Source organism: Apis cerana, linkage group LG13, assembly GCF_029169275.1.
Source record: "Apis cerana isolate GH-2021 linkage group LG13, AcerK_1.0, whole genome shotgun sequence".
Classification (NCBI taxonomy): Eukaryota; Metazoa; Arthropoda; class Insecta; order Hymenoptera; family Apidae; genus Apis; species Apis cerana.
In genome coordinates, this window is record NC_083864.1 from 2419842 (window position 1) to 2434691 (window position 14850).

The 14850-nt window shown below is 17.3% G+C and overlaps 1 protein-coding gene across 6 annotated transcripts in view; it reads right to left on the reverse strand.

Moving 5' to 3' along the window:
* Positions 1-8628: 8628 nt before the first annotated feature.
* Positions 8629-14850, reverse strand: part of LOC107996942 (sphingomyelin phosphodiesterase) — a 40804-nt gene continuing 34582 nt past the window's right edge. For 3 of the 6 annotated variants that reach the window (XM_062083482.1, XM_062083484.1, XM_062083483.1), the window contains exons 8-11: positions 14487-14679; positions 13751-13935; positions 12802-12987; positions 8629-8762 (exon numbers count right to left, since the gene is read on the reverse strand). In XM_062083482.1, coding sequence (XP_061939466.1) covers positions 8693-8762; positions 12802-12987; positions 13751-13935; positions 14487-14679 — 634 coding nt within the window. In that variant the 3' untranslated portion in view covers positions 8629-8692. Of the gene's footprint in view, positions 8763-11003; positions 11261-12801; positions 12988-13750; positions 13936-14486; positions 14680-14850 lie in introns of those variants that run through there. The other 3 variants (XM_062083485.1, XM_062083486.1, XM_062083487.1) reach the window with 1 other exon arrangement.

The following is a 14850-nucleotide window of genomic DNA, read 5'->3' on the forward strand; positions in this document are numbered from 1 at the left end:
TTAGTTTCTTAACAACGATCCAAAACAGTTTCGTTAAATGAAGGAGATTGTAAATAAAGAAGAGATACGTATACAGTGTAATCAACAAATATTCTAGCATATGCGATTTTTCAATGTCCTTTTAAAAATGTAAGCATACCTAAACTTAGTGGAATATTAGATATTGATTTGTGTGCTTATGTTGGATAGAATTTTAAATAATCGGGATGAGAGATGAGAATAACTGATAATGTGTCTTGCGTTTGAAATTTGAGAGACGTCAGGGGTTTGTGAATAATTATACAAATTTATATTTAAGGGTACATATTTTGTTTCTGTCATATAATGCTCAATCAAATATACTCTGGATTCTGATAATTTTACAACAAAAATTTTGTATCTGTCTTATAAAAATAAAAACAATGTACTTATAATATCAATTGTTTGTGAAAAATGTGCTAAAATTATTTTAGCAATTAGATAAGATGTTTTCAAATATTAATATAAATCAATATAAATTAATAAATTAATTGTACTCTTAAACAATATTTCTTGAAATGAAAGCTTATTTTAATATGTGCGTGCGTAATATAAAAATCATATACTAAATTATAAACGAATTTGATTACTTATAAATATATTTTAGTTAGAATTTTTGAAGAATATAAATTTTTCTTTTCTTTTTTTTATTATGTGATGATATTTAATAAATAGGATCCAAATATATAAGTATTAATAAATATTAAAAATTATAAGTTCTTATAAATCATATATTTTAGGCATATATATTTATGCTTATATATATTTAAATAAAACAAATTAATTATTACACAAATAAATATATGGTGATGGAAAACATATAATATGTTTTTAAATTAGATAATATAGATTTTTAATTTTGATTTAAAAAATTGTTAATTAAATTTTTATTTATTGAAATTAAATATGATTTATGTAATAATGCAAATACATTTGAAAATAAAACTTTCCAAACTTATTGTCGAGAATTATTTTTTATTTATTTTTTATTAGATATATTAAAAGTAAAAGTTAATATCGAAGAATTGAACTTATAATGTTATAAAAAATGTTTTCAAAAATAAATTTCGAAAGTATTATTATAATATCTGAAAATTGTTTTAATAATATGTAAAACATTATTTAAATATTTATAATATAATTTTTAACAATAATTTTTTAATACTTATATTATAAAACTTATATTTTTGGATTCTAAATAATTATCAAATAAAAAAAAATTATGTTAACTCCTTAAAATTGAATTTAACCTATATTTTTTTTGTTAGCTGCACTAATTAATTGACTATATTTTTTTTAATTTCAAAATATTGATTTATGAACGATCATTGAGTTTAAATAGAATAGAACTAAATAAATATACTTAATTTATTTCAAAAAAATGAGAAATTACATATGTAATTATAATTTAATTTACGAAAGCTAACGTGTTTTTTTATTAGATACAATACTTCTATGAAAATAAACAAAGTATTTAAAAAAAATTCTATTCTATTTAAACATTTTTGAACATTCTCCCTGACGTCTTTCAGTGGTGATATTTGGATCTGTCCAATCAACAATCGTCTATATTGGTGTCATTTTTCGATAATTGTCTAATTAATATATTGATCGAGAATGAAGCTGCAGACTGCATTGTTTTCATGTAGTTTTGCTGCAACCTTAACACTAATATCGCCCGCGATGTTCCACGCGAAATGTTCCTAAAAATTTGTAACATATCACACGATATACAAAACATATATGCATTAGCATACATGTAAAACATACGCATACGTGCATTTCTATTATGATATGCATGGGTGAGAAAAACATTCATACACGTACATGCACACATACACACATTAATAAGTATGCCGAGGAGAAATGATGAAGTGGAGATGTATACCGGGCAAGCGTAATATAGTTTTAAGCAAGGGTCACGTATTGTACGTATGTGTTGTACATAGCCTAAATAAAAATTACATTTAAAATTATTCGCTGTTCTGAAATATGCATCCTATTATAGTGATAAAAATGTGAAACGAAAAAAAAAAAATAACAAATAGAAAAAATACTAATTTAATAGAGATATCGAAAACATATATGTATATACATATATATTGTATCAAAATTGATATTATTTGATAGCAAATAAAGAAAGAGAAATATTAATTGGATTAAAATATAAGATATCATCAAAAGTCATTGTAAGATGATTTCTCGCAAAAAAAATAAGAAAATATATTTAAACATTGAAGTAATTTTTTAAGATAAAAAATTCATTTTAAAAAATAAAATAAAAATCAAAAAAAGATGTTATAAAAAAAGATGAATTTTCAACTTTGCTGTTTAATTATTAATAATTAAAAATCGATAAAAATATCTCTAAGTACAGATTTTTTTATAAGAACGAATATAAATAGTTCAAAAAATAAGGCACATAATAGTTAATCTGTTTTTTCTGCAGTCGAATATGAAATACTTGCCATATAGGTATTTTTGGATTCGAGAGGCAACAATAAATAATATTTCTTCATAAATAAACATATCTATCATCAGTAATTTATTATCAATAATTTATTGACGATAAATTAAATCCTTTTAAAAATAGATAAATTTTAAATCGTTATAACTTTGAAGATAGTAATTTTCAATCAATGAATGATCATTAAAAATATGAATCCCTATCCTTTAAAACATTTTTTCATTTATCCTACGATTACCAATTCAAATATCGTTATGTAGATTCCAAGTTATAGACAAGTAAAACTGGTCAATGACAAACGCAACTAGTTTTTTTTTAAACACATGCATTTGTAAAAAAAATAAATAATATATTTAAAAGTAAAATTCTCGAAAGTTGCTCTTAAGAGAATTTTTCACGAATAGATACTCTGATATCTAATAACTTTCACTTTCAATGTAATATCTATTAGCAAAAAATATTTATCGACAACAACTTTCGAATATTATTTTCAAATCTATTTGTACAAATCTATTCGTATAAATTGCAGCATTTGCAGATTTATTCATAATTTCTATTTCAAACATCGTAAATATTTTAAATTCTTATATCTTGGCAATTGATTGAAATATCAAAATAAAACAAAAAAATGATTTTAATTGCATAATTTTTTTTTATTTCTCGAGAAAATTATTGAGGAATATTGAATATTATATATATTTATTGTAATTTATTACATATTATCTAAAAAATATTAAGTAAAAAATAATTATATCAGTAAAACAATACTATTAATTTATACGTGAGAATTTTTAAAAATTGATACAAATTTCTAATAATAATTAATAATGAATATATATAATAATAAATAAAAATAGGAAACTAATAAAATAAAACATGTATTTTATTATATATAAATTATTTTTAATAATCTAATATAATACAAAGGTTAACATAAATTAATAGCGCTTATATAATTTATATACATTAATTATTACGTATAAATTTAATTAAATTTAATATTTCATATATATAATGAATGAATAAAGTTTTAAGCCTAATTAATCTCAAAAATATTATAATACAATTATTTCTATAATTATATTATATTATAAATCTATAGTTATATATCATATTATAAAAATAAATCTATAGTTATGAAAACTTAGATTCAATAAAAATAACAATACATTTTAATGTTTCAAATAATCCTATGATTTCATTAATATTACATATGATATTCATAAAATGATCATTAAAAGGAATTCAACTATATATTCGTTAATAATATATATATATTTATTTATTTATATATGGCAAATAACTTTTCATAAATTGTTTAATAGCATGCACCAGTTTGAATTATTAGTTTTAAAGTAAAATAATAAAATAAATTAGTAAATTTGAAAAATAAATTAATAATCATATCTTACTATTAATGTATAGAAATATGATATATTTTTATGTCATTTAAATCTTTTCATTTTAAATTTCATTGTCAAGTTTTATGTATGAAGATATAGAAAGTTTTTGATATAATATCAAAAATCTATTTCTAAAAATTATTATATTGCTTAATATTAGATTTACAACAAATATTTATATACTTACAAGTTTTGTACAATATACTAAACGGTTTTTATTTTATATATTAATTAATTTACAAAAAATATGCAAAAATATATATAAAAAAATATGAGAGACATAAATAATATTAAGAAATAAAAAATTACAAATTACAAATTATGAAGTGACTTTATCGATATTTATCTTTATCAGAATATTATAATAAAAATTATCATAGAATAATTAAAATCTAAAAAGAGTTAATTAAAAATTATTTGAAATATTTTACATTTTTATAATATTTACTAAATAGTAAGTTTAGTGAAAAAGTAATAAAATAATATAAGTAAAATTTTTTAAAAAATTATATATTGTTCCTCTTATGTCAGAGATACTAATGTGCAAATTTGAATAAAGACATAGATAGATATATTTCTTTTATTCTTATAATGTATATTATTTATAAAGTATATAACAATAAAACAATGTTTTATAGTGAAATTGAATTCTGATGTAAATGTTGATATCTTAAAAATATTGGTAATTTTTCTTCGATAATTATTCTCTTAAGATGCATTTAGATTATTCTAAAAAAATCAAACGTAAAACGTAGAATAAAAATATTCATTTTTTTTTTAATAAATTAAAAAAGTTAAATTTTGTTGAAACAGAAATAAAACATTTTCTCATTTGGTTTAAACGTATCTTTATATAAAGTGTTAATTTCGAAATATCTTTGAAAGTTCAATTTCAAAAACTGAAGCAAATATAAAAATTGATATACAAAAATTTCGATTAAGAATAATTTATTAATTTATAAATCATTTAAATTTTCGTTACATGAAACAAGAAGATATAAGATAAAATGAATGGTGTGATTATAAATCTATTTTTCTTCATTTAATTTATAAATTAAGAAATTTAAATTCTTAATAAATAAAATATCTTAATAATTAATTGATATTTTAGTAGTTTTTGTGTTTATTTTAGACTCTAAAATCAATCCTCCAAACATTTTTTACGAATATATTAATATATATTTTATATTATATTAAATATAAATTTCTATAATGTATTCTAAAAGTTAATAAGATTTCAATTCTTTTTCAACTTTATTGATGATGATGATAATGAATTATTAATAATTAATCAAATATATTATTGTGCTACAATAGATAGTATTAGATATGTGACAAATTGTCAGATTTGAACAAGTAATTAAAACAATATATATTCAGCCCAACTATAATGAGTACTTTTTATTTCTTTAATTATTAAATATTATTAAAATTAATAATTCGTTAATAAAATTAAAATTTTATTTAACTTTACTTTCACAAAGGAAAAAGTTATTTGAAATTATGTTAAGAAATATCAGTTAAACCTTATTTGCAGAAACTTGAAACATGCTGTATTTTATATTTATATTAAGATATAAACTTTTATAAGTTATAAAATTGCATATCCATATCTCTTGCATAAAAGGAACGAAGAATCGTAAAATTTTATTGTAAAGTACCCAATTCTATATATAATATCAATCTTTGGAATTATATAAGTTTCTCTTTTAATTTAACTTTATCACAAATGAAAGAAGGAATTTTCACAAATGAAAGAATATCATTTTCCTTTAAGTTTTCTCTTAAAAAAACTACTATGTAATATACAAGTATCTATATGATATCTATTACATTTACAACAATATTTATTTATACTCGCTAATTAAATAATAAAAATGCTTTTTGTTAAGTTAGACAGTATTAATTTTTCTTGTAAATTTTACATGATTTTGCACGTATAATTATAATATTTCTTTAATCCTTTTATCAGGCAATCATAATTTAAACAATATATTTAGAATATTATTAATTTCATAAATTGAATTTAAAATTGTATGTATCTTTTATATATTTTCGCTCAATTTATTTGAAATAAAATTAAAAAAGTGAAATAATATATTATATTCAATTAGTGATGTTTTAGTACATGTATCAGAAGAATTTATGAACTTATATGAATATATTTTTGAATATATTTTTTTTTATATATTCGTCTTTCATTAATTTTTGTTTTATTTTTATTTATAAAAAAATACTATTATTCTTTCTTTATTTCATGTTTTTGCTTTACTTATTATTAAAAACATAACATAATTTTTTTCTTTCTTATTAAAAAATCTTATTCTTATTATCAAAAATCTTTCTATTATTCTTATTATCAAAAATCTGTAAATCAAAAAATATCAAGCTGTTTTTCTAATCAGTTTTTGTATTGACTAGTTCATATTGAATAACTCTAATTTAATTTATTTTAATTTAATTTACTCTAATCTAATTTAATTACCTACTAATTTATAAAAATATTATTTGTATTTTTATTTTTATTAATTATTATTTAATATTATCATTAATAGTTTTGATCATCAATATATAAATTATTATTAAAGTAAAAATTTTTAAAATAATAATAGTATAACAGAGAAATTTTTCAAAAATTTTTTTTTTGGTGTAATTTTTCGATGTAAAATGATAAAATCGTCATATATATATTATCATTTAAAATATTTTTGCATAAAATAGAAAATCTTTTGAAAAAAAAAATCATTATGAAAGTAACCACTTAAAACAAATAATTATTAATATTGATAATTAATAATTTGATAATTAAAATTTAAATGGATATTTTTAAATTGATATAAAATGAAATAATTAATCCAGATTACCAAAGAAATGAATATGAATCAGAACATTGTATTTGTACGAAATAATGATTTAAAACATCATAACAAAGCTTGTAAAGATTATATTTACAAAAGGGTTTTTTTTCATGTATATTAAAAATACATATTATTTGGATATATTTTTATTTTTTAAAATTATGCAGCTATTTAAAATATTTATATTTTCAATTGTAATAAAATAATACATTTTATATCTTATTTAAATATTATTGTTTTCTTAATTTGTTACTTTTTTTTTATTTCTTTGAAATTTTTGAATCATTACAATAATATCAAATTAAAATTCAATGGAATTTATTCTTTTTATTAAAAATACGATATAACATTTTTTTATATTTACTATATATTATCTCTTTATACATTTGAACAAATACATGTAAAATTTGCAATGAATAAGACCTCAATTTCACTTAATATGTTACTTTCTCTATAATCATTTAAAGCCTAAAGTAGATACTGGTTAGAATATTTTTAAAGAGAAAGTATACACAAAGAAAAAAAATTAATAAATTGTCATAATAATAAATCTTTGTAATATTATCATAATTTATGTATCTACATAATTAAAATCTTCTCATATAATATTTCCTTATTCTCTGTAAATATCTATTCTGAATATTATTTCATTTATAATAAAACCAAATATATCTTAAAAATGCATTAAATAAAAAACTCAAAGATATTGATCGAAAATAAAAAGTATAATTTTCATAAATAAATTTTCGTTTTTAAAAATATACTAAATATATGTATTTAATTTTAATATTAATAATCAATAAACCAATAAACCAATAAAATGGTAAGTTTATATATACATATGTTTATAATTTTATATCATTTAATATTGAGAATAAAAAAAATTTAATAAATATTTAAAACAATGTTTATAAGTAAATAAGTAAATTTATAAATTTTTATACATTTCATAATAAGTTTCATTATTTGAAAATTTATTTATATTAAAAAAATGATAAATATTTTTGATAACAAACGAATATAATAATATAAAATTATATAACATTATAAAATTTTCAATTTTTATCAAATCATATATAATAAGATAAATATTGATTAAATATAATAATTTTTTATTCATAAAAAAATTGATAAATTTAGATTATAATCATAATATTTAATAATATTAAAGTCAAAGATATACATATAATAAAGAAATTATATACCAAACATTGTATATGTTTGAAACAATTAATAAATCTAGATAATTAATAAATATCTAAATTTACTATTTAATATTAATTTTGTTTTGTTTATTATTTAATATATTTATTTAAATATTTCATTTGATATTATTATAATATCTAATATAATCATATTATAAAACATTTTTTTTTAATCATTTTTAAGTTAAAAATAAACTATAAAATATAATTTATAGATATTTTTAATTTTAAATATTTTATTATATATTTTTTACTTCTATAAGTTTTTTTTATATTCAAATCACAGATATTTTTTTCAAATAAAATTGATTTGAAATAACTATCGAATTTAATATGATATACATTTTTTTAACATATACTCATTTTCATAAAAAATGATATATTTATAAAAAAATAAAATAATTTTTTTAAAAAAATTTTTTATCAAATAATTTTAATACATAACAGTAGCAACATGTCATTATTTATCATGTTACATGGATAAAATCATACTATAAAAAAACTTTATTCTGTACATCTATTACTAGTTAAATAAATTTGTTTACCTATATGTATACAATATAACAGGAATCTCAGTGTTATATCTGCAAATGAAAGTATAATTCCATTATACTTTCGTGTATTTTACATTCTTTTGTATGTAAATACGTAACGTAGTTTTTAAAACAACATTGGCATCATTGCAAATATTTAATAATTTAATAACAAAAAATCACATTAGTTTTTCATTTTACTCTTCCACTATCCCAGGCCTAGTACATACTTTGGTAAATTGTATGCAAATCGTGGGATTGCCATGAAAACAGACATTCTGCAAAGAAATTATAAAATATAATTGATTCTTTCTTTATGAATACATATATATATATATTATATACTGTATATAGATGTATAGATATACACTTTAACAATTCTTTAAAAATATGTTACAAATAATTATTAATAATTAACTCTATTTAATAAAAATAAATAGTAACTTTGTATCAATTTAAATTAACATTTTCAATATAAATAAATAGAATTTATTTCTAATGTTGGTTAATTAAAGTGTATATTTTTTAATATTGACTTATATATTAATAATTAATTTACAAACTAATTTCTCTTTTAATATTATTATTATTGTTATATTAATATTATTATTATATATAGACATATAGACGTATAGACAATATAGACAATATTATATATAGACAAAATGTTAATGTATTTATAGTACTTTACAGTCTCTAAAATCAATCCTTTAATATTAATTATATACATAATGTAATTTTAAAGATATAAATATTAAAAAAGATTTTTAAATATTATATAAATAAAGTCAGAAAAATTTAAGAATTTTAAGAAAATATATCTTATCTTGATATATATATTAATATTATTTCTTATATGAATCTCTAATAAAAATTTTGTGACAAAGATAGAAAAGAAAATTTTTAATAATGATCTTTATAATTAATTTTATATATCTAAACTATCTCTTTTTTTTAAATATACTGAAATATTTATTAATTTAAAATTTTATTATAAAAATGTAAAAAAAAAATTTTTTACAAAATTTTTTATCTATAATAGATATACTATTATATTATATAAAGCTAATTTTTATTTTTTTTAAATAGAATCATATAATTTTTAATATACTAATCAATGCAACAAATTGTTATTTACAAAAAATATTAAATTATATTAAAAAATTATTTATATTTAAATATATATTATGAAATAATTTTGATCATTAGTTTATATTATAATTTTAAATTTTATTGAATGAAAGATACGAAGAGTATGAAAATATTAATAAGTATTTATTTATACTATTATAAGTATTTATACTATTATAAGTATTTATATACTATTATAAGTATTTATTTATACTAGATATCTTCGCATATTTCTTGTCAGCAAATTTTATAAACTTTAAGTTAATATCTTTTTAATTTAGCATTTTCGATATAATATTGCATAATATAATATTATAATATATAATATATAATATATATTAATTAATATTGCATATTATATTTCTTTATATCAAACAATTTTTTAAGGACATTTTTTTAACATTTTTTTTTTATAACATTCTTTAGTTCTTAAAAGACTCACTATATTTAAATATTTAGATATATAGTAAATGTATATATATAAATTGTTAATAAAAAACTATTATGTATTTTGTATAAAAAATGTTATCAATTCAAATTATATACAATTTATAAAAAAATAATTTAATAAATAAATAAAACTCTAACCGAAAAATTTATGGTTCCCTTTTTTTTTACTAATATAATTTAGATGCTGTATTTTTAAAAATAAATAAACTTTAATGAACATTAATTACATGTGCAAATAATACATTAATTTAATAATGTATTAAAATATTAAAAGAGAAATTAGTTTCAAAATTATTTGTAATTTATATTAGTGAAAGCTTTCATAATTAATAGATACTAATTTATGAAGCATTCAGCATAATTTAAGCAAACAATTAAAATCTATATACATGTGTACTACTTACTATATAAGCAATGTAGTTTAATGTTGAAAATTTCAACCACCATGTTAGATGTTCCATCACCATATAATATATTGTTTTTTATTTAATTACAAAGTGCTATATACCAATAAACATATATAAATATATAATATTTTAAATATTTAAAAATATATATTTTATTTATTTATTTAATGTTACAATAAATTTTATTTAAATGCATTAATAAAAATTTAATTTAAATTTTAATTTTTTATATTATTTAAATAAATATAATATATGAATAGATGAAATTTCATAAATAAAAAAAGAAATCATATAAATTTAATTTATTTAGATAGTTTATAATTTTTAAAATGAACTAAATACTAAATATGTTGCAACGCAAATGATGAACTTTTCAATAAATATTCAAAAAGAATATCTTATTTTTACATTATAGCAATCATTATATAAAAATATTTCAAATTTTAAAACATCTTTTAAATTGATAATAATTTTTGCTGAAATCATGAAAGCATTAACGTACACAAGCATTATAAATTTGTAATATAAATATGTAATATAAAAGTTTTTTATATTTTATTACAAAATAACATATTTACAATATTTATGTGCTACTGATAAAAGGATTTCTTAACAATATTTTTTATCTTGGTAAATTAATATAACATTTATGGCATTTGTTTATATCTATATCATTTCAAACTAAATATATTCAAATTAAAATAATTCTAAATTGAATAAAGTATAAACTAATACTGCACGCTGAATTTCTTTTGAAATTTTATGACAAATTTCTTGCAAGGGAAATGCTGAAACATAATGAATAACATATTTAATTTATATGTTTATATATTGATTTAATTTTTTATGCATATCAAATTCATGCATCTAATTTTCAGCAATCCATATTATAATAAAACAGAATCCATAATAATATTTATAGTAAAATAGAAATTAATTTAATTAACCCTTTGAGTATTTAATTTACACATTATATATATCTTGAAATCTTTAAAGAAATAATTTACATTATAACAAAATGTGATTAAAAATGATACTTAGTTATGAATAAATAAAACTAAATATCTAATAAAAGATCTCTTTTTAATTTATATAATTTTATGTTTAATAGATATATTTTATACAAATTTAATTGTTTAAAAAAATTATTTAAATAAAGAAGTACTATATATTGTTATTAATAAATAATAAAAATATATTGTTGTTAAATGTGTGGATGAAAGCAAGATAATAAAAAAATAAGAAAAGAGAAAATTAAAATATTTTATATTTTTTATAATTATTTCATAATAATAAATATATTATTTATAATTATAAAAACAATTATAAGCATTAGATTGCAAAAAATTTTTTATCATATATTTATATTTATATTAACAAACATTCAAAGGATTAAATAAAAGAAAGTTAAGTACAAATTGATAGTTAAATTAGAAATAATTAAAAGGTAACTATTGATTTGAAATAGTAATACTATTTTCTAATATTAGTATGTGCTAACTATTTGTGAAAGTTCATTCATAATTAGTAATGCAAGTGTTTCATGTAATCATCATCATCATCATCTTAAAATATACAAAGTAAAGATGTATATTTAGTTGTAACGTGCAGATTAGTAAAATAAATTGTACATATTAAATTTTGTATAATTATAATATAAATTTGTTTGGTCTTGTTATCTATTACTTAATAATTAATAGTTATTACTACTTGTTTATATTTGTACTATTATATTTGTAACATTTTTAATTTACATATTATATTATTAATCAACAATTAAAGTATTAAGTAACACATTTATTTTTAAAAATTTCTATCACAGATTTGTATAATTTTTGGAAATATTATTTTAAGTGCTTACAATTTTTTACGTTGTTAATATATGATATTATTTTTAACTAATTTTATATGAATAAGAAATTTTTTTTCAAATTTATCAAAATTAATTAAAATAATTTTTCAAAATATAAATGTTTTTCTTTTTAATATTTAAATTATTAAAACAAATAAAATTAAAAAAAAATTGAATTATATTTGTATCACAACTAACTTCCACTGAGAACATCTTATTAATTACTAAATTAAAAATATTTCTTATTATTAAAAAATTAAAATAATAAAATATATTATAATTTATGCAAATAAACAAAATATTTTCATTATGCATAAAAGTGCTTACAAAACATGTACCAATTATTATATACAAAAGAATTAATAATAATAGCTGAGAATAGAAATTGAGAGGCAAAAATATCTGTAGAATTATATATCAACTCTGTTGGTTTCAACATCACCAGAATAATTTTGAAGCCACCAATTGTGTACGTACGAAAATGCAAGTCCATTGTAAATCCAAGCTCGCCAGCCTATTCTCGTTTCATTATCTATTCTAGATTCAAGACTCTGGCATAGCGCTTTTCGATCATGACTTCTTCCACTTCGTAAATCACAAAGTAATCTCTTTCGACACTCATCACTACATGCTGGCCTTACAGGAGAATTCTTATAATAATGTCTAAAACATAACAATATATAATCATTTTTTAAAAATATTTTGAATTAAATTTTATTAATTCAAATTTCAACTTTATGAATTTTAACTTTATAAACTTTATAATATTTTTTAAATTAAAAATTTTTTAATATAAATAACTTAATATGATATTTTTTTTTATAGAAAATAATGAATTGTATTAATTAGTACAATAAGAATTATAGTTTTAAAAAAATAAAAGTTTTAATATTGTATAATATATTCTCTTATATCAAACTTTTGTAAAAACATTTTTTTCAATCTGTTTTTTAAAAAATATTTTACTATATTAGATAAAACATAATATATTAGATAAAACGTAATAAATATTTGTAATATAATATACTTACATATAATAATATTATAAATATAATTATATATTTATTATTTCTATTCATTATTAGTTAAAAATGCAGAATTATTATGAATTTCACAGAAAATTTTTGAAAAAAATCAATTTAAAATTTTGCATTACAAAAATTCCTTTACAAATTTATAAGAAATAAAAGAAATTGTTATATTAATATTTGTAATTTTATTAATATTAGTTTTAAATTATTAAGAGAATAGTAATATTAAATTATATTAGAATTTTTAGTCGATAATATACGTAGATAAAAGTTTGAAAAAATTAATTTTAAAAATCATATAAACTATAATACAAAAAATTTTTCGTACATGTCATATAATCAAACTATATGTTAGAATATTTTTTTAATTTTTGAAATAATTTAATGAAACTTACTTATAATATAAATCGAAAAGTGATGGCTCATTGCTCATTTTATCTATTAAAGAATCCCAATCCTTAGGCAAAAGTGATGACATTTGATATGCTTGTCGAGCACTATACATTTTGTGCCAAATAGGATAATCGTAAAGATTTGCTTCTTTTAAATTCATTACCCAAGTTTCATGATCTACGACCATCTGTAAAAAAATTAAATCACAAAGATTATCATATTAATAAAGTAAAGCGATAAAAAAATATCACGAAAATTTAATTCAATTTTTAAAAGAAATTCAAATTGACTATTATCTACATATAAAATATTAAATTGATCGCATTAAATATGATTTCAAATCAATATTTTTGAAATATTAGCAAAAACAAAAAATTTCTCATATTCATTTCATTATGTATCTGATGAATGAATTTATATATCAATTAAATGTATACAATACAAAACTCCAAAATAATAAAATATTTTTTTATTTCTCTCTTTTTTAAATACACAATTTATAAATGAGTAAATTGCAAAAAATGATCATTTTTAGAAGTTTTTAAGAAGTCTTGCTCTATAAAAAGCTCTGTCCTAAATATTTAATTGTAGCATTTTTAATTAATAATTATATTTCATAACATATCTAATTAATGAAATTTGTCAAAATTTATGAAATATATTTTGAAATATATTAAATATTAACTTTCATATCTTAAAAATTTTTTGGAAATTATGGAAATAGAAATTTTAATTTACCCTCGTTGTTTTAGGATGATCCCCATCTACGTAATATATTCTGTATCCTGGATTAAGTTCATAATAAGGAGTAACCGATGGCCCGACATATGCTATGCTCAGAGCTCTGCCAAAATCAGCGGTATCGTAAAATAGTTCGAACTCATCGTAATGGGTATGTCCGAAAAATTGTGCCGTGATTGTAGATTCGTATCTGTTATTAAAATAATCATTGCTTATAATTTTTAAACAAAATTCTTAAAAAAATTTATTATATTAATTGAAATGAAACTTAAATACAGATTTACTTTATTATTTGAATATTATACTTTAAATATTTGTTTTTTAAATGTATGAATATTAACAATCTAATAATTTAATGACA